Raw genomic sequence first — 21,440 nt, 5'->3', positions numbered from 1 at the left:
AAAAGACAAGAAGTAACAAGTGCTGGCAAGGATGTAGAGAAAAAGGAACCCTTGTGTACTGTTGGTGGTTGGTGCAGCCACTATGGAAACCAGTATGGATATTCTTCAAAAAATTAAAAATAGAACTACCATATGATCCAGTAATCCCACTTCTGGGTATATATCCAAAGAAAACAAGATCACTATCTCAAAGCGACATCTGCACCCCCACGTTCACTGCAGCGTTAGTCACAATAGCCAAGACATAGAAATAACCTAAGTGTCATTCAATGGACAAATGGATAAAGGAAATGTGGTGTGTATATACAATGGAATACTATTCACTATAAAAAAGAAGGAAATCCTGCTATTTGTGAAAAATGGATGGACCTTGAGGGCATTATGTTAAGTGAAATAAGTCTGACAGAGAAGACAAACAATGAATGATCTTATTTACATGTGAGATCTGAAAAAGCCAAACTCACAGAAACAGAGAGGAGAATGTTCAGGTGAAGGAAACGGGGAGATGTGATCAAAGCAGACAAAGTTATCAGGTGAATAAGTTGTGGAGTCAGATGTACAGCAAGGTGACTATAGTTAACAATACTATATTGTATACTTGCACGTTGCTAAGAGAGTAGATCTCAAATGTTCTCACCACACACACACACGCATGCACAGGTAATTATGAGGTGATGGAGGTGTTTGCCGATGCTATACAGTAGCAGTCATCATTTTGCAATATATATGTGTATCAAATCATCATGTTGTATACCTTAAACTTATACAATATTTATGTCAATTATATCTCAATAAAGCTGGAAAAAAATAAAAATAATTCTTGGCTATAAAGTTATAAAGTATGGCCTACTAAAATTTCATTACTTACCTTTTTGTTATTTTTCTCTTTCATTTACAGAAATCTTTACCTTTTGTGATTTCAGATAACTTACCTTTATCTTTATTTGATTTTCAACATTCACACTCAGGTTATTCAGTGCATTTAAAGCTTTCTCTTTAATACTCTGGTTGGGATTGTTGATTTTGCTTCCAATGATTGGAATACCACCCAATTCACGAATCGTGACCTAAGAGGGAAAAAACAGGACCATGACTTCAAAATGCACCCCCCTTCATTATATTCTTTGCATCTACAAATACAAATAAAAACTAATGACTCTTTGGAAATACTGTTCCCATATACAACCTCTAATTCCTATTTTTTATAAAAGTTTACTACCCATAATTTTATAGGTAAAGAAAGCAACTGAAAATAAATTATTAATATATGTAATATTTAAACTATAGCATGGAGATATACAATGAAGATTTATATCTACTACAAGAGCTACTACAATGATCTCAAAGCAATTTACAAACAAAATTATTTTACTTTGAAATAAGTTATATCTCTATTACAGGCCAATTTGGAAATGCATTAAGATTTAGAACACTACAGTACTGTTTTGCTAAAATGAATACTTTGGAACACTAATCCCTCAAGATTTTAGTAGATGCTCCATTAAAAAAAGGGAGCTTTCATGGATAAGTAACTTTGAGAAACTCTGGGTATAACAAGACTAAACACGTCTCTTTATTTTGACGCAATCCTATGTTCGTGTGCATTGGAATCTCCGAGAGGGGAGTATTGAATATAGTACTTCTATAAACTTTATCCATAAAGATCATTTTTCAGTTGGGGGAGAGGAAGAAAACTTATTAACATCTTGAAGTATTAAAGTTCCACAGTTTGGAAATGGTGCCCAAATTTTCAGAGGAAAAATAATCTGGAGATTTCTCACAATCAAATGCAACACTAAATACTATGTGCCTTTGTCCCAACGTTGAAAGAGACATAAACTTTCACTCCTCACAAGAAAAATAAGCTGAAAATGACTCCTGTCAGGCCAAAACATGCCATTCTATCAGAAAAAGAGATAAAGAAGTCTTCCCTCTGCAATTCCAGGTTCTTTCAAAGAATGTGTGGTTACTAGAAAACAGCCCTTTTAAAAAAAAACAAAAAAAAACGGTACTGTTAAAGCAGATGAAGGCATTATAATTGATGACGAGGGACACCAACTCCCATTACTGAAGAAAGTACTTGTTCACCAGTGGCTTCTGACCCCCTCACTCTGACTACAGTTTGTTTCAGAGGAATATAAAACTATGGCATCGGAAATAACCCCAATACAGGCATGCTAATAAGCTAGTCACCATCTGTTGTTTCCGTCTGCCTGGCACCCCTCTTTCTATTGGGGCAGACACAACACCTCCTCTATCCTATATAGTCCCTGGTGGGACTGCTGGTCAATTGTGTTCACACCCATCCCTGTTGTTTTTGGCTGCAGGATGCACATGTGAGCCAGGCCTTGCTAATCACGGTCCAGGGTGCTTTGGCCCAACAATCAATCCATAGGGTTGGCACTTATCCTAGCAGAGCAACTCCACCTTTCAGATCATAAGCTACAATGATGAAGGCTTGAGAGGCCAGTGGCTTTCTTTCCATCCCTGTGAAGAAAACCTCTTTGTGGCCAGAGAGACAGAGATCAAAACACAAAAAGAAGCAGGGGTAAGCAGCCAAAAGACAGAGAAAGAGAAGGTCTGATAATTTTTTCTGTAACCCTGAACTATATTCACACTTGTGCCTGAAACCAATGATACCCTTGGATGTCCAAGTTAACTGAGCTCAATATTTTCCCTTTTTGGTTTGAAATAATTTAAGTTGGGTTCTATCATTTACAACTGAAATGTGAGTAACAGACAAATATTCCTTGTATCTCCCTATAAATCTCTAGAGCTTTAGAGTAAACCTTGACAATGATGGATAAATACGGACTAAAATGAAGTATAAATTCAAAACTGTGCATGCATGACAATGTCAAGAAAGGGCATTAGCTGAAAATAATGACAAAAACTGTTTTACTTTTCTCCATGGGTAGTTGGGGGAGGAAGCAGAGGCCATTTACACTGGTCCGTGGTTGTCAGCGTGTGGTCTAGGGAGCACCTGCATCAGAACCATCCTCATAAGCCCTGTGTACAATGTAAACCATGTCCTTAAATGTCAGATGCTTTTGTTGCTCTACTGCAGCACTGCTGAACTTTAAATAATTAAAAAGGCCACGCAATGCTAAGTGTTGATTAGATACACTTATTACAAATGGGATGCCAGTGACCAACTTCATAAGGATCTTGATCTAGAATCCTATTACTACTCGTATTACTATTAGGCTGTGCTTTTCAGAAGTAAACAAACGTTATTCTGTAGGTATCCATAGCCATACTATATAGATGAAAAAATTGAGGCTCTGGGAGGTTAAGTAACTTATCAGGGTCACAATCGGTGCTGGTGTGTGAGAATAGGAGGAACGTGTTTGCAGAGACTAGGGTACTCACTTGGTTGACTGAAAAGGCTGCATTGTTACCCAGAGTGACCAAAGCTCTTTCGATAATGACAGGATCCTCAGTAGACTCAAGCAGGTAAAGGAGTTTCTGAAGTTGTTCAGCATTTAAGATATCATCATATGAGCCATTGGTTAAGTCTTCTGCATAAGAATAAAGTTATTAAAGTTCATTTAAAATCAATATGAGACAGATTTTTTTTACGAACAATACTGAATGCATATTCTGATGCCAGGCACAGTTTTAAGCACTTCAAATGCCTTATCTCATTTAATCTTCAAGTGACCCTTGGCAGAGGATACTATTATAATTCTCAATTTACAGACAGAATACTGAGGCTTATAAACGTTAAGAAATTAGCCAATGGTTACTTTTCTCTTTTAGTAAGGCACTGCATGCCAACAGCATTTCTCTTTTATTAAGGCACTGCATGCCAACAGCATTTTCTGTTTCTTCTTTCTAAATATCAGGTACACCCATCCAGTGGAACACTTCCCTACAGACATAGATTATTAAGAAACGGAATTTACATGAGGGAGAACTGTTCTGATCACAGTTTTAAGAGTGCCTCAGGCTGGAGCAAAAGCTATGGGAGTGGCCCAATCATGCTGCTCGTGGGGCGCTTTTGTTTGGTTTTTATGAGCAAGGCATGATGACCGAGACGCAAGAACAGCAGTCCACCTGGGGGTGATGACAAAAGTTGTTGTTCTGAGGAATAGGTCAAGTAGTCAAATGCTGGATCTGCTCAGGAACATTTAAAATTTATAGCTCTAACCTTTAAAAAAAAAAATCCTCTTTATAGAAATCACCACAGGAAAAACAGAAACCATTTGTATAATGCTATAATTGTGTAACATAGAACATGATTCTCTCCAAATTAAACTATGAGAATAGGTCAGACAGTGCAAGTAGCCACAGTACATTGCCCAGGGTGGGGCTGAGGGGGCAGTTTATAACAAGAGGTGCTGTATGATGTCACAGCTGTGCTTTTGTTTTTAAAAATGTCTCTCAAATTATTAAAAGTTATCTTTGGATGCTGGGATTATGAATGACTTATTTTCTACCCCTGTGCTCATGAGTACTTTCTGATTTTTTTTACAGTAAACATGTGTCACTTTATTAAAATAACTGAGTATATTGCTTAAAGAGGAAACACAGACAAATATGAGGTAAACAGACAAGTTTAGATTATGGGAGCCAATAAGTGATACGATGTCCTGAAGAAGCCAAACAAGAAATCAATTATTAGGAAAATCTAAAAGCCAAAAAGCCAGCAGATTCTCACTCCCATGTCTTATAATCAGAACCTCTGTATCATGCTTTTACGCCTGAATCCACTACCTGCCTCATTAACACCTTATAAGGGCTTCCCTGGTGGCGCAGTGGTTGAGAGTCCGCCTGCCGATGCAGGGGACGCGGGTTCGTGCCCCGGTCTGGGAGGATCCCACATGCCGCGGAGCGGCTGGGCCCGTGAGCCATGGCCGCTGAGCCTGCGCGTCCGGAGCCTGTCCTCCGCAACGGGAGAGGCCACAGCGGTGAGAGGCCCGCGTAACGCATAAAAAAAAAAAAAAAAAAAAAAAAAAAAAAAAAAAAAAAAAAACACCTTATAAAAGTATTTCACCCAAAGGATACTTGAAAAGGTAAGTGAAACAATGACAAAAACACAGATTTTTAAAATGGAAAGATTTTTGGGGGGTTCATCCAAACCTCTTATTTTACACACAAAGAAACTGAGACCAGGATCATTTAAGGATTTGCCTAATGTCACAAAGGAGTTAGTAGCAGAGACCAGAGAAATGAAAATACAAAGCTGCAGACAACCACTTAACCTCTTTTGGGTCTCAGTCTTCTCACATGTAAAATAAGGTTGGTCAAACACTATAACTGGTCCCAAAAGTTCCTGTACAGCCCTGAAGTTGTGTAATTTTATACATATACACATGACAGAAATAGGATAAATTTAACTCATTCATACTTCCAAAACATTTCAAAATCCTATAACTTCCTTATACATTTTCCCACAGTCATTGAAAAGTTTCATAGGTACATAAATTATTTATAAATAGCCAAACAAAAATTTACAGGGAAAAGTGTTAAATCATATATTTTTCACTTGAAGGAAGGAAGTGCAATGTGGTTAAAAGTAAAAGTAAGTTAAAAGTAAGCCAAGGTTAAGTTTGGTTCAAATTCCAGCTAAGCTATTTACCAGCTGAGAGACTTAACCTCTCCAAGACTCAGTTTCTTCATGTATTACATGGGAGTTAATAATGCCTACCTTAAAGCATTTTTATGTCTTTGGATATATACCCAAGAGTGGAATTGCTGGATCATGTGGTAGTCCCATTTTTAGTTTTATGAGGAATGTCCATACTGTTTTCCACAGTTGCTGCACCAATTTACATTCCCACCAACAGTGTATAATGATTCCCTTTCCTCCACATCCTCACCAACACTTGTTATTTGTGGTCTTTTTGATGACAGCATTCTGACAGGTGTGAGGTGATATCTCACTGTGGCTTTGATTGGCATTTCTCTGATCATTAGCAACGCTGAGCATCTTTTCATGTCCCTGTTGCCCATCTACATGTCTTCTTAGGAAAAATATCTGTTCAGGTCTTCTGCCCATTTTCTAACCAGGTTCTTTTTTTGGTATTGTGTTGTATAAGGTGTTTATATATTTTGGATATTAAGTAACCCCTTGTTGGTTGCATCATTTGCAAATATTTTCACCCATTCAGTAGGTTTTTTGTTTTGCAAATGATTCCTTTGTTGTGCAAAAGCTTTTCAGTTTAATTAGGTCCTATTTGTTTATTTTTACTTTTGTTTCCTTTGCCTTAGGAGACAGGTTCAAAAAAATATTGCTATGATTTATGTCAAAGAGTGTTCTGCCTATGTTTTCTTCCAGTAGTTTTATACTTTCCAGTCTTACATGTAGGTCTTTGTTCCATTTTGAGTTTATTTTTGCATATGGTATGAGAAAATGTTCTAATTTCATGCTTTTAAGTGTAGCTGTCCAGTTTTCCAAGCACCACTGATTAAAAAGACTAGCTTTTCCCCACTGTATATTCTTGCCTCCTTTGATGTAGATTAATTGACCATAAGTTCTTGCTTTATTTCTGAACTATCTATTCTGTTCCATTGATCTATGTGTCTGTTTCTGTGCCAGTACCATACTGTTTTGATAAATGTAGCTTTGCGGTATAGTCTGAAGTCCAAGAGCCTGATTCCTCCAGCTTTATTCTTCTTTCTCGAGATTGTTTTCACTATTTGGGGTGTTTTGTGCTTCCATAAATATTTTTAAATTATTTATTCTAGTTTTTGAAAAAATGTCATCGGTATTTTGATAGGGATTGCATTGAATCTGTAGATTGCCTTGGAGAATATGGTCATTTTAACAATATGAATTCTTCCAATCAACGCACAACATATATATCTTTCCATCTATTTGCATCATCTTCAATTTCTTTCATCAGTGTCTTAAAGTTTTCTAGGTATAGGTCTTCTAACTCCTTACGCAGATTTATACTTAGGTATTTTATGCTTTTTGATGTGATGGAAAATGGGATTGTTTCCTTAATTTCTCTTTACAATAGTTCGTTATTAGTGTATAGATATACAACCTATTTCTGTACAGTAATTTTGCATCTTGCAACTTTTCCAAATTCATTGATGAGCTTTTTGGTGGTGTCTTTGAGATTTTCTATGTATAGTATCATGTCATTTGCAAACAGTGACAGTCCTACTTTTTCCTTTCAAATTTGGATTCCTTTTTCTTGTCTGATTGCTGTGGCTAGGACGTCCAATACTATGTTGAATAAAAGTGGCAAGAGTGGGCATCCTTATCTTGTTCCTGATCTTAGAGGAAAATGCTTTTTACCACTGAATATCATGTTAGCTATGGGCTTCTCATATACCACCTTTATTATGCTGAGGTATGTTCCATCTATACCAACTTGGTTGAGGGTTTTGTTAAAAAAAAAAAAGAAGGATGCTGAATTTGTCAAAACAGTTTTGCATCAGTTGAGATGATCATATGATTTTTATTCTACAATTCATTAATGTGGTATATCACACTGACTCATTTGCAGACATTGAACCATTCTTGCATCCTTGGAATTAATCCCAATTGATCATGGTGTATGATCTTTTGATTGTACTGTTAAATTCAGTTTGCTAATATTTTGTTGAGGACTTTTGTATCTATGTTCAATGATACTGGCCTGCAATTTTCTTTTCTGTGTGATATCTTTGTCTTGTTTTGGCATCAGGGTGATGCTGGCCTCATAGAATGAGTTCAGAAGCATTCCTTCCTCTGCAACTTTTTGGAATAGTTTGAGAAGGACACGTGTTAACATTTCTCTAAATGTTTGGTAGAATTTACCTGTGAAGACAGTCTGGTCCTGGACTTTTGTTTGTTGGGAGTTTTAAAAACTATTTATTCAATTTCATTACTGGTAATTGGTCTGTTCATGTTTCCTATTTCTTACTGGTTCAGTCTTGGGAGATTTTACATTTCTAGGAATTTGTCCATTTCTTCTAGGTTTTCCATTTTATTGGCATATAGCTGTTCATAGTAGTCTTTTATAATCCTTTCTATTTCTGTGGTGTTGGTCCTAAACTCTTTTTCATTTCTGATTTTATTGATTTGGGCCCTCTCTTTTTGTTTTTATGAGTCTGGCTAAAGGTTTATCAATTTTATCTTACCAAAGAACTAGCTCTCAGTTTCACTGATATTTTCTATTTTTTTAATGAGTCTATTTCATTTATTTCTGCTCTGATCTTTATAATTTCTTTCCTTCTGCTAAGTTTGGGTTTTGTTTGGTCTTCTTTTTCTAGTTCCTTTAAGTGTAAGGTTAGGTTATTTGAGAATTTTCTTGTTTCCTGAGGCTGGCCTGTATCGCATAAAATGCCATCTTAAAACTGCTTTTCCTGGGCTTCCCTGGTGGCGCAGTGGTTGAGAGTCCGCCTGCTGATGCAGGGGACATGGGTTCGTGCCCTGGTCTGGGAAGATCCCACATGCCGCAGAGCGGCTAGGCCTGTGAGCCATGGCCACTGAGCCTGCGTGTCCGGAGACTGTGCTCCACAACGGGAGAGGCCACAACAGTGAGAGGCCCGCGTACCACACAAAAAATAAATAAATAAATAAAACAACAAAAAACCCTGCTTTTCCTGCATCCCATCGATTCTGGATCTTTGTGTTTCTGTTTTCATTTGTCTCCAGTATTTTTTACTTTCTTCTTTGATTTCTTCAGTGATCTACTGGTTGTTCAACAGCATATTTTTTAGCCTCCAAGTATTTGGTTTTTGCAGTTTTTTCCTTGTAGTTAATTTCTAGTCTCATACTATTGTGGTTGGAAAAGATGGTTGATATAACTTCAATTTTCTTAAATTTACTGAGGCTTTTTTTTGTGGCCTAGCATGTGATCTACCCCGAAAAATGGTCCATGTGCACTTGAAAAGAATGTGTATTCTGCTGCTTTTGGATGGAATGTTTTATGTATATCTAATAGTTCTATCTGGTATAATGTGTCATTTAAAGCTGTTTCCTTATTCATTCTCTGTCTGTATGATCTGTCCATTGATGTAAGTGATGTGTTAAAGTCCCAAACTATTATTGTGTTACTATCGATTTCTCCCTTTATGTCTCTTAATATCTGCTATGTACTTACGTGCTCCTATGATGGGTGCACATATGTTTAAAATTCTTACATCCTCTTCTTGATTCTATTTCTGGTCTGTAGTTACCATGACTCATATACAGCAATATATATATATATATATATATATATATATATATATATATATACACACACACACACACACACACACACATATGTATATATGTGATTGTTTTAAGTTGCTGATCTCTTCATTTCAAACACATTTTAACAACCCTGCATTTTTACTCCCCGCACGCCCACGACTACTGTTTTTGACATCATATTTTACATCTTTTTGTTTTGTGTATCTCTTTACTTATTGTGGATATAGACGATTTCACTACTTTTGTCTTTACCCTTCCTACTAGCTTGGCATGCAGTTGATTTACTACCTTTACTGTATATTTACCTTTACTAATGACATTTTTCCTTTTGTAATTTTCACGTTTCTAGTTGTGCCTTTTTCCTTTCCACTTAAAGTCATTTTAACAATTCTTGTAGAGGTGATGGGAGACAAGATGGCAGAGTAGAAGGACTTGAGCTCACCTTCTCTTACAAAAACACCAAAAACACAACTAACTGCCGAATAACCATGTTTTTTGTACAAGTCGACAAAAAAAAGACTTGAACCTACCAAAGATATTCTGCACCAAAAAACAAAGAAGAAGCCACAACAAGACAGTAGGAGGAGCGCTTCTGTGATATAATCAAATCCCATACCTGCCAAGTGGGTGACCCACAAACTGAAAAATAATTATATCACAGAGGTTCTCCCACAGGAATTAAGAGTTCTGAGCCCCACATGAGGCTCCCCAGCCTGAGGGTCTGGAATTGGGAGTAGGAGACTTCAGAGCATTTGGCTTTGAGAATCAGCGAGGCTTGAGTATGGGACTCCACAGGACTGGGGGAAACAGAGACTCCACTCTTAGAGGGTGCACACAAGGTTTCATGTGCACTGGGACCCAGGGTAAAGCAGTGAGTCCAAAGAAGCCTGGACCAGACCCACCTGCAGATCTCAGAGGGACTCCTGGGGAGGTAGGGGTTGGCTGTGGCCCAATACAGGGGCAACGTCACTGGTGGCGGAGGCCCCTAGGAAATACTCCTCAGTGTGAGCTCTCCTGGAGGTCACCATTTTGGCACTGAGACCTGGCCCCACCCAACAGCCTGCAGACTCCAGTGCTGGGATGCCTCAGGCCAAACAACCAACAGGGTGGGAATACAGCCCGACCCATCAGCAGACAGGCTGCATAAAGTTGTCTTGAGCCCAGAGCCACTTCTAGACATGCCACTTGACATGGCACTGTCCACCAGAAGGACAAGACCCAGCTCCACTCACCAGTGGGCAGACATGAGTCCCTCTCACAAGGAAGCCTGCACAAGCTCCCGGACCAACCTCACCCACCAGAGGGCAGACATCAAAAGCAAGAAGAACTACAATCCTGCAGCCTGCAGAACAGAGCCTACAAACCCAGAAAGTTAGAAAAAAATGAGATGGCAGAGAAATATGTTCCAGACGATGGAATAAGATAAAACCCCAGAAAAACAACTAATTGATGTGGATATAGGCAATCTGCCTGAAAAATAATTCAGAACAATGATAGTAAAGATGATCCAAGATCTCAGAAAAACAATGGAGGCACAGACTGAGAAGATACAAGAAATGTTAAACAAAGAGTTAGAAGATTTAAAGAACAAAGATGGGGCTTCCCTGGTGGCGCAGTGGTTGAGAATACGCCTGCCGATGCAGGGGACACAGGTTTGTGCCCTGGTCCGGGAAGATCCCACATGCAACGGAGTGGCTGGGCCCGTAAGCCATGGCTGCTGAGGCTGCATGTCCAGAGCCTGTGCTCCACAACGTGAGAGGCCCGCGTACCGCAAAAAAAAAAAAAAAAAAAGAACAGAGATGAACAATACAATAACTGAAATGAAAAATACAATAGAAGGAATCAGTAGCAGAATAAATGGCACAAAAGAATGAATAAGTGAGCTGGAAGACAGACTGGTGGAAATCACTGCTGCAGAACAGGACAAAGAAAAAACAAAAGAAACGAGGACAGTCTAAGAGACTTCTGGAACAACATTAAAGGCACCAACATTCACGTTATAGGGGTCCCAGAAAGAGAAGAGAGAAAGGACCTGAGAAAATATTTGAAGAGATAGTAACTGAAAATTTCCCTAACATGGGAAGGGAAACACTCAAGTCCAGGAAGTGCAAAGAGTCCCATACAGGATAAACCCAAGGAGGAACAGGCTGAGACACATACTAAACAAACTGACAAAAATTAAAGACAAAGAGAAAACATGAAGAGCAGTAAGAGAAAAGCAAAAAATAACATACAAGGGAATCCCCGTAAGGTTATCAGCTGATTTTCTGGCAGAAACTCTGCAGGCCAGAAGGAAGTGGCACAATGTATTTTAAATGATGAAAGGAAAAACCTACAACCAAGAATACTCTACCCAGCAAGACTTTCATTCAGATTTGACAGAGAAATCAAAAAGCTTTACAGACAAGCAAAAGTTAAGGGAATTCAGCATCACCAAACCAGCGTTACAACAGATGCTAAAGGAACTTCTCTAGGCAAAAAAGAAAAGTGAAAAAGGAGAAGTTACAACAGACACCGCAGAAATACAAAGCATCCTAAGAGACTACTACAAGCAACTCTATGCCAATAAAATGGACAACCTGGAAGAAATGGACAAATTCTTAGAAAGTTATAACCTTCCAAGACTGAACCAGGAAGAAATAGAAAATATGAACAAATCAATCACAAGTAATGAAGTTGAAACTGTGATTTAAAACCTTCCAACAAACAAAAGTCCAGAACCAGATGGTTTCACAGGTGAATTCTATCAAAGATTTAGAGAAGAGCTAACACCCATCCTTCTCAAACTCTTCCAAAAAATCACAGAAGAAGGAACACTCCCAAACTCATTCTATGAGGCCAACATCACCCTGATACCAAAACCAGACAAAGATACAACAAAAAAAGAAAATTACAGACCAATATCACTGGTGAATATACGTGCAAAAATCCTCAACAAAATACTAGCAAACAGAATCCAACAGCACATTAAAAGAATCATACACCACGATCAAGTGGGATTTATCCCAACGATGCAAGGATTCTTCAATATACGCAAATCAATCAATGTGATACACCATATTAACTAACTGAAGAATAAAACCCATATGATCATCTCAATAGATGCAGAAAAAGCTTTTGACAAAATTCAACACCCATTTATGATAAAAACTCTCCAGAAAGTGGGCATAGAGGGAACCTACCTCAACATAATAAAGGCCATATATGACAAACCCACAGCAAACATCATTCTCAATGGTGAAAAACTAAAAGCATTTCCTCGAAGATCAGGAACGAGACAAGGATGTCCACTCTCACCACTATTATTCAACATAGTTTTGGAAGTCCTAGCCACGGCAATCAGAGAAGAAAAAGACATAAAAGGAATACAAATTGGAAAAGAAGAAGTAAAACTGTCACTGTTTGCAGATGACATGATACTATACATAGAGAATCCTAAAAATGCCACCAGAAAACTACTAGAGCTAATCAATGAATCTGGTAAAGTTGCAGGATACAAAATTAATGCACAGAAATCTCTTGCATTCCTATACACTAATGATGAAAAATGATGAAAGAGAAATTATGGAAACACTCCCATTCACCACTGCAACAAAAAGAATAAAATACCTAGGAATAAACCTACCTAGGGAGACAAAAGACCTGTATGCAGAAAACTATAAGACACTGACGAAAGAAATTAAAGATGTTACCAACAGATGGAGAGATATACCATGTCCTTGAAGAATCAATATTGTGAAAATGACTCTACTACCCAAAGCAATCTACAGATTCAATGCAATCCCTATCAAATTACCAATGGCATTTTTTACGGAACTAGAAAAAATCATCTTAAAATCTGTATGGAGACACAAAAGACCCCAAATAGCCAAAGCAGTCTTGAGGCAAAAAAACAGAGCTGGAGGAATCAGACTCCCTGATTTCAGACTATACTACAAAGCTACAGTAATCAAGACAATATGGTACTGGCACAAAAACAGAAACATAGATCAATGGAATAAGATAGAAAGCCCAGAGATAAACCCACGCACCTATGGTCAACTAATCTATGACAAAGGAGGCAAAGATATACAATGGAGAAAAGAGTCTCTTCAGTAAGTGGTGCTGGGAAAACTGGACAGCTACATGTAAAAGAATGAAATTAGAACATTCCCTAACACCATACACAAAAATAAACTCAAAATGGATTTAAGACCTAAATGTAAGACCAGATGCTACAAAACTCTCAGAGGAAAACACAGGAAGAACACTCTTTGACATAAATCACAGCAAGATCTTTTTTGATCCACCTCCTAGAGTAATGGAAATAAAAACAAAAATAAACAAATGGGACCTAATGAAACTTCAAAGCTTTTGCACAGCAAAGGAAACCATAAACAAGACAAAAAGACAACCCTCAGAATGGGAGAAAATATTTGCAAACAAATCAATGGACAAAGGATTCATCTCCAAAATATATAAACAGCTCATGCGGCTCAATATTAAAAAAACAAACAACCCAATCCAAAAATGGGCAGAAGACCTAAATAGACATTTTTCCAAGGAAGACATACAGGTGGCCAAGAAGCACATGTAAAGCTGCTCAACATCACTAATTATTAGAGAAATGCAAATCAAGCCTACAATGAGGTATCACTTCACACCAGTCAGAATGGGCATCATCAGAAAATCTACAAATAACAAATGCTGGAGAGGGTGTGGAGAAAAGGGAACCCTCTTGCACTGTTGGTGGGAATGTAAATTGATACAGCCACTATGGAGAACAGTATGGAGGTTCCTTAAAAAACTAAAAATAGAATTACCATATGATCCAGCAATCCCACTACTGGGCATATACCCAGAGCAAACCATAATCCAGAAAGACACATGCACCCCAATGTTCACTGCAGCACTATTTACAATAGCCAGGTCATGGAAGCAACCTAAATGCCCATCGACAGACAAATGGATAAAGAAGTTGTGGTACATATATACAGTGGAATATTACTCAGCCATAAACAGGAACGAAACTGAGTCATTTGTTGAGACGTGGACGGATCCAGCGAATGTCATACAGAGTTAAGTAAGTCAGAAAGAGAAAAACAAATATCGTATATTAACGTATGTATGTGGAAACCTAGAAAAGTGGTGCCGATGAGCCAGTTTTCAGGGCAGAAGTTGAGACACAGATGTAGAGAACAGACATGTGGACACCAAGGGGGGAAAACCATGGTGGGGTGGGGACGGTGGTGTGCTGAATTGGGCGATTGGGTTTGACATGTATACACTGATGTGTATAAAATTGATGACTAATAAGAACCTGCAGTATAAAAAAACAAAACAACTAAACTTTCTTTGGGTTATTTTTATGGAAATATGTTAATATAAATGTTTCAGACATTACATGAAATTTCTAAAAATCTTGTATGTTCTGGTATTATAAGTCATAATTCTAGTTATTACTTTAAAATGTATATCTCAGAAATAACTAAATTTCCTTGTCAACTGCATTATTATGAACTTTCATCAAATCTTTAACCATAGTCATTTTTAAGTCTTTTGTCATTTACAGACAGTTCTGGGTGTACTCTGATGCTTTTGCAAATATGTTCCTATAAAAGGGTTTCACCTTCAAGGAATTCATGGAAAAGACAAGTACAGGTTTCTGGTAACTGACTATACTGCTGAACTGAATGAATAAGCATTTTCAGAACTCTAATGGAAAACTGATGAACTCATAAAAGTGCTAACAAAAGATCAAGATGAAAAAAATTAATTACACGGGACTGAGTGAACTGATGAGGATGATTATAATTTTTGTGACCTTCTGTTTGAATAAAAAAAAAAATCCCACAAGGACTCAGAGGCAAAAAATATACATACAAATCAATTTTCACTGCAAAGTAAAGGAGCTATTACAGTGAAGGATTACTGGAGTGAATGTCAATATTATGACATAGTGTGAGTGTGTTTCATGTTTGGTAATTGCAATCATTGTTGCTTTTGTTGTGGTCATCCATTTACAATGCTTGGTGTCAGTCTATCTCTTGTAAAAATAAAATACTGTGTGTGTGTGTGTGTGTGTGAAAAACAAAACAAAACAAAATAATAAAATATTTAAAAAAAAACAACAGAATACTCTACCCAGCAAGGCTCTCGTTCGGATTTGACAGAGAAATCAAAAAGGTTTACAGACAAGCAAAAGTTAAGGGAATTCAGCATCACCAAACCAGCTTTTACAACAAATGATAAAGGAACTTCTCTAGGTGAAAAAGAAAAGCCCAAAACTAAAAACAAGAAAATTATGAATGGGTAAAGCTCACTGGTAAAGGCAAACATACAGTAAAGTTAGGAAATCATTCACACACAAATATCAAAACCATCAACTGTGAGGAGAGTAGAAATGCAGGACATTGGAAATGTATCTGAGATTAAGAGACCAGCAACTCAAAACTATCAAAACTATCTTGTTTATATATATATGTACTGCTATATCAAAACCTCATGGATGGTAACTGCAAACCAAAAATCCACAACAGAAACTCACATGCTTCCTGATTTCAAACTATATTATAGTAATCAAAACAGTATGGTATCGGCACAAAGACAGACACACAGATGAGTGGACTAGAACAGAGAGCCCAGAAATAAACCCACACATATATGATCAATTAATTTATGACAAAGGAGCCAGGACTATAAAATAGGGAAAGAAGAGTCTCATCAATAAATGGTGTTGGAAAAACTGGACAGCTACACGCCAAAGAATCAAACCAGTTCATCTGTACCATTCTTCTACAGATGAACCAGTCTGCAAGGCAGAAATAAAGACACAGATGTAGAGAACAAACGTATGGACACCAAGGGGGGAAAGCAGTGGGTGGTGGTGGGATGAATTGGGAGATTGGGATTGACATATATACACTAATATGTATAAAATAGGTAACTAATAAGAACCTGCTGTATAAAAAATAAAATAAAATTCACACACAGAAAAGAAGGAAACTGAACCACTATCTCACACAATACACAAAAATCAACTCATAAAGGATTAAAGTCTTAAATATAAGACCTGAAACCTAGGGGCTTCCCTGGTGGCTCAGTGGTTAAGAATCTGACTGCCAATGCAGGGGACACGGGTTCGAGCCCTGGTCCAGGAAGATCACACATGCCGCGGAGCAACTAAGCCCATGCGCCACAACTACTAAGCCTGCACTCTAGAGCCCGTGGGCCACAACTACTGAAGCCCCTGCGCCTAGAGCCCATGCTCCGCAACGAGAAGCCACCGCAGTGAGAAGCCCACACACCCCACTTGGCACAACTAGAGAAAAGCCCACATGCAGCAACGAAGACCCAAAAGCAGCCAATAAATAAACAAATAATAAATTCTTTAAAAAAAGACCTGAAACCTAAAACTCCTAAAAAAAAATAGATGGTAAGCTCCTTGACATGGGTGTTGACAATGATTTTTTGGATTTGACCAAAAGCAAAAGCAACAAAAGCAAAATAAACAAGTGGAACTACATGAAAAAATCTTCTGTACAGCAAAGGAAGCCATCAACAAAATAAAAAGGCAACCCATGAAATGGGAGAAAGTATTTGTAAATCATTTATCTGATAAATGGTTACTATCTAAAATATTTTTAAAAACTCAAGCAACTCAATAGGAAAAAAAAAAAAGAAACCATCTAATTATAAAATGGGCAGAGGCTCTGAATGGACCTTTCCCCAAAGACATTCAAATGGCCAACAAGTACATGAAAAGGGGCTCAACATCACTAATCTTCAGGGAAATGCAAACCAAAACCACAATTAGCTATCACCTCACACCTGTTAGAATGGCTATCCTCAAAAAGACAATAGATAACAAGTGTTGGTTAGGATGTAGAGAAAAGGGAACCCTTGTGCACTGTTGGTGGGGATTCCAATCACTATGGAAAATACGGAAGTTCCTCAAAAAATTAAAAATAGAACTACCAGGGACTTCCCGGCGGTCTAGTGATTTAAGACTTCACCTTCCAATGCAGGGGGTACAGGTTCAATCCCTGGTCAGGGAGCTAAGATCCCACAGGCCTTGTGGACAAAAAAACCAAAACATAAAACAGAAGCAATATTGTAACAATTCAATAAAGACTTTAAAAATGGTCCACATCAAAAAAAAACTTAAAAAAAATTCTAGAAAAACAGAACTACCGCATGATCTAGCAATTCTACTTCGTGATTCCACGAAATCACCACCTTGAAAAGATACTTGCACCGCCATGTTCACTGCAGCATTATTTACAATAGCCAAGACATGGAAACAACCTAAGTGTCAATCGATGGATGAATGTATAAATAAAACGTGATCACACACACACACACACACACACACACACACACACTCACACTCACACATACATACAATGGAATGTTATTCAGCCATAAAAAAGAAGGAAATTCTGCCATTTGTGACAACATGGATGGATCCTGAGGGCATGATGTCCAGAGAAATAAGTCAGACAATGAAAGACAAATACACAATGATCTCACTTTTATGTGGAATCTAAAAACTCAACTCATAGCAACAGAGTGTCATGGTGGTTGCCAGGGGCTGGGGGCTGAAGGAAATGGGAAGATCTGGGTCAAAGGGTACAAACTTTCAGTTATAAGGGCAATGAGTACTAGGAGTGTAAAGTACAGCTTGGTGACTATAGTTAACAATACTGTATTGTATACTTGAAAGTTGCTAAGACAGTAGACCTTAAAAGTTCTCATCACAAGAAAACTTGTGGTGATGGATGTCAACTAAACTTACTATGGTGATCATTTTGCAATATATACAAATGTCAAACCATTATGGTTGTACACCTAAAACTAATACAGTGTTTATCTCAATTAAAAAAAAAATAGATCACCCTCCAAAACATAAGCGTGATGCTGACAAAATGGGTATTTCTTGAGTCTTCTTCAAAGAAAAAAGTGTAGCTTCAGGTAGTGGCTGTGAGCAACGTATTTTGTAAGCTGCCTGGCCAAGGTACTGGTGATTTGCGGGGCGGCGGGGGGTAGTAAGACTTTGTCAGTGTTCATCATGTTGAGTAAGTATAAGTGAGAAGGTATCTGAGTTCGGGTCACCTGACTACTTATACAGAAATATCTATGACACAAAGACAACAAAGTAGGCTTTGGAAGTAAGGGTAAGTCCAAATCTGTTTTAAAATGAATTTTTTTCCCCTTGTGCCAAAAGGGAAAGAAGCCTTTCACCCACTCCCTTTTCTGAGAACATTTCCTTGAGCAAACTAGTAATTGTAAATCCTTTGTCTGTCCCTTTGATATAAATATACATCTTTTTAAAAGCTAAGTAAGCCTCTTGCCGGTTTAAAACCCAAGAAAATCTTTCTTAGCGTCTTTGGTGTCGTCTGAAGTGTAAACAACATGGAAGATGGAGTTCCCATCTCCTTGTCTCTGGGTGAGTCAGAGCTCGGTTCTTGGCTCTGTGTTGTAACTATGTGGTTATCATAGATACTGAGAAGTCTTATTTTTCTTCTACATAACGGCTATTAGCTAACACAAATACCACCCCAACTACCTGTGAATTTAGAATGAACTATGTGTAGCAAATGGCTCTGTCAAGTCCTCTTAAGGACAAATTACTCTTTATCTTGAGGGCATGTACTTAATATGAAATAGGCTATAGGTTATATCTGGCTGGATACATAAAGGGGTGAGAATTCTGTCTTTGCAATCCCATTAGCAGATTGCCTGTGATGGGCGTAGCAATCTGGTTTAATGCTTATTCTCTAATAAAGCTATTTAGTTCTTTCCTACATTTGTAGAGAGGAATTTCTTGGTTGGCAGGAGATTTTATTTTTAATTATTTCTGTAACAGCTTCCATGGCCTGAAATACCCCCCAGAACATTCAACAAGTTGTTAGAATCCTGAATGCATCAATCAATTTTTGGACCGAAACCTAACCATGCACTTGTCCGCCAGGAGGGTGTCCTCCATGCAGACAACTGTTCTAATTTGATATACATAGCTATATCTGTATCTCCAGGATCTCTCGCATACTTTGCATGCATATATATATATATATATATATATATAGACCACGGCGACTTCAAAGTACCTCCCCTCAGAACTGCCCCTCTGGCGTCCCTTCTTCCAGGCTACCTGCACGCAGAATTTCATCTATCGCCCCAGAATCCCCCTGGTAACACAAAGGCCGGGAGCAAGCTTTAACGTTGAGAGGCAATCAACACGCTTTTGAGAAACAGTCCTCCGCTGTGACGCCAGACTCAGACAAGAAAGTCTGGGCAATTTTTCATCCCGGAATTTTGAACAAAGAAATGGAGGCGGGGAACCAGCTCTGAACCCTACACTCACCCAATCAAGTGGAAGACCCGTCTTTTGCACCTGGGCTTCCCGAATTTGCCCTTCTCATCTGCCTCCCTCCCTGCCTGGGCTCCTTATTTACTCCCAGCACTGGAAAGCCACGAGCACCTGTGGCGTCTTCAACCCCCACTCTGGGAAAGCCACAGTCCCAGTCCCCGCTCACCTGCTAGGCACCCCGTGGCCTCACCTGCAGAGCGCGAGGGGCGCAGCCGTAGCCCGGGGACGCCTCGCCGCCGGCCCCGCGTCAGCCTGTAGAAGCAGTAGCAGGCGCCGGCCGCTAGGACCAGGCCCGCCGCCACCCAGCCCACATCCCGGGCGCCGCCCATGCTGCCGCTGGGGCCACGCGCAGCGCTGGGCCTGGCGCAGGACGGTCCGAAGCCAGAGGGTGCTGCCGCCGTCCGGGTTCTAGCCGGCGGAGAAAGGAAATGGGCGACTGAGCTCCGCCTCTCGGAAACCGCCCTGTCGGCCCGGACGCGTCCCGGCGGCTTCCTCGAGTCTGGGCGGGGCGCGGGTGAAGGAGAGCGAGACTTGTTGAAGAGCTGCAAGGACTGAACGCCCCAAGAGCACACACCAGGGACCGCCCCCGGGCCGGCCCGAGGTTCACCTCCCTCCCGGCAGTCCTCAGCACCAGGGTGGGCGCTCGGGGCAACGCAGCGCCTAGCCCCTCCCCTCCACGCAGCGTGGTTGCCGGGGCAACGCCGAGACGCGCTAGCCCCTAGCCAGGCGCGGCTCCTGCTGCGCGGGGCTTGAAGAGCAGGCTGGAAGGAAGCGCAGAGTTTCAGCAGGGCCTCTGGTCATGGCCTCGCTGCGCCTTGCCAGCCCCAGGCTGAGGAACTACTTCAAGGAGAAATACATTCCTCAGGTCTGCGAGGTACTGGAGCCAAGTGGCGCCGGAGTTAGAAGAGAAAGGAATTGGAAGAGATTTCCCAGAGGAGGGACTGGGGTTTGGTGGAGAGAGGGAGTGGAGGTTCAGAGGAGCGAAAAGGAAAGGATGAAGTCACATTTGGGCAGGTCGGCGGTCTGGGCTGAACATACCGATCAGAGTTGAAGACAGAGGGGTGACAGTGGCTGAAAGGGGGGAATGGGTGACATCTCCCAGAGAGAAGGAACAAAGGGCCTCGGGACAGAAACCCCAAACTCCAACTTTTAAGTTTTGGACAAGAGGAGCCTGAAGACTAGAGGAGTGAGAATGAAGTGCTGTGGAGACAGAGAAGGAAAAGCAGGAGAGTGTGGCTTTAAAAGCAGGAGAGTGTGGCTTTATGAAGAGAGTGGGCAATAGTGTCACCTAAGATAAGGACCTGAAAAGGTGTAGTGGATTTGACCCAAGGTGAGTTTGGGTTTTCAGTAGAGCGATGAAGGCTCTATGAAAATAGATTTAAGTTGGCTGAGGAATGGAAGCTGAGACCTTTAGGTGGAAGGTAGTTAGCCCTTTGTGAAGGAAAGGACCGCACGACCAGGACTTAAACACGGGAGGAAGGACTGTCCTCACCCACCCACCTTGTAACAGGAGGGAAGGAGGACAAGAGGTGGATAGGTTTTGTAGGTTTGGGGATAGGAAGTCAAGAACGTTCTCTTCTGGTGACTTCCATTTTCTCTGCTAATATTAGGTGAAATATTTGCCAAGAATGAGTATGTTTGGGTGGGGATGGAGGGTGCAGAAGAGGTTTTGAGTAGTTAAGTTATGCGGAGAAGGAGGGAGAGTTAGAAGTCTAGGGAAAGGAAAGAGAAGGAGAGCCAGGCAGTGTTGAGAGCCCAGCTTGGGGTAATAACTCTCCTACACAGGTGGGAGGGCAATTCAGTATAGCTCCTCCTTTTTGGATGGTAATTTAGAAATATGTATTAAAATGTTAAATATGAATACCCTTTGACCAAGCATTTCCACTTCTGAGGATCCACTTTAGAGATATATTTGCACATGTAACCAGAAGGATGTACAAGTATTTT

General features: G+C 39.7%; 2 protein-coding genes across 2 annotated transcripts in view; one reads left to right on the top strand and one right to left on the bottom strand.

Moving 5' to 3' along the window:
- ARMC10 (armadillo repeat containing 10) overlaps window positions 1-20,149 on the bottom strand; it is a 30,707-nt gene extending 10,558 nt beyond the window's left edge. Inside the window, exons 1-3 of the mRNA XM_032643006.1 lie at window positions 19,684-20,149; window positions 3,373-3,521; window positions 933-1,067 (exon numbers count right to left, since the gene is read on the bottom strand). Coding sequence (XP_032498897.1) covers window positions 933-1,067; window positions 3,373-3,521; window positions 19,684-19,822 — 423 coding nt within the window. The 5' untranslated portion in view covers window positions 19,823-20,149. The remainder of the gene's footprint in view (window positions 1-932; window positions 1,068-3,372; window positions 3,522-19,683) is intronic.
- A 143-nt stretch (window positions 20,150-20,292) lies between these two features.
- FBXL13 (F-box and leucine rich repeat protein 13) overlaps window positions 20,293-21,440 on the top strand; it is a 185,494-nt gene continuing 184,346 nt past the window's right edge. Inside the window, 1 exon segment of the mRNA XM_032642583.1 lies at window positions 20,293-20,367. Within this exon segment, the coding sequence (XP_032498474.1) occupies window positions 20,293-20,367 (75 nt within the window).

The sequence above is a fragment of the Phocoena sinus genome, chromosome 9, assembly GCF_008692025.1.
Source record: "Phocoena sinus isolate mPhoSin1 chromosome 9, mPhoSin1.pri, whole genome shotgun sequence".
Classification (NCBI taxonomy): Eukaryota; Metazoa; Chordata; class Mammalia; order Artiodactyla; family Phocoenidae; genus Phocoena; species Phocoena sinus.
The sequence above is the reverse complement of the archived record's forward strand: the minus strand, read 5'-3'. Positions and strand labels throughout refer to the sequence as shown.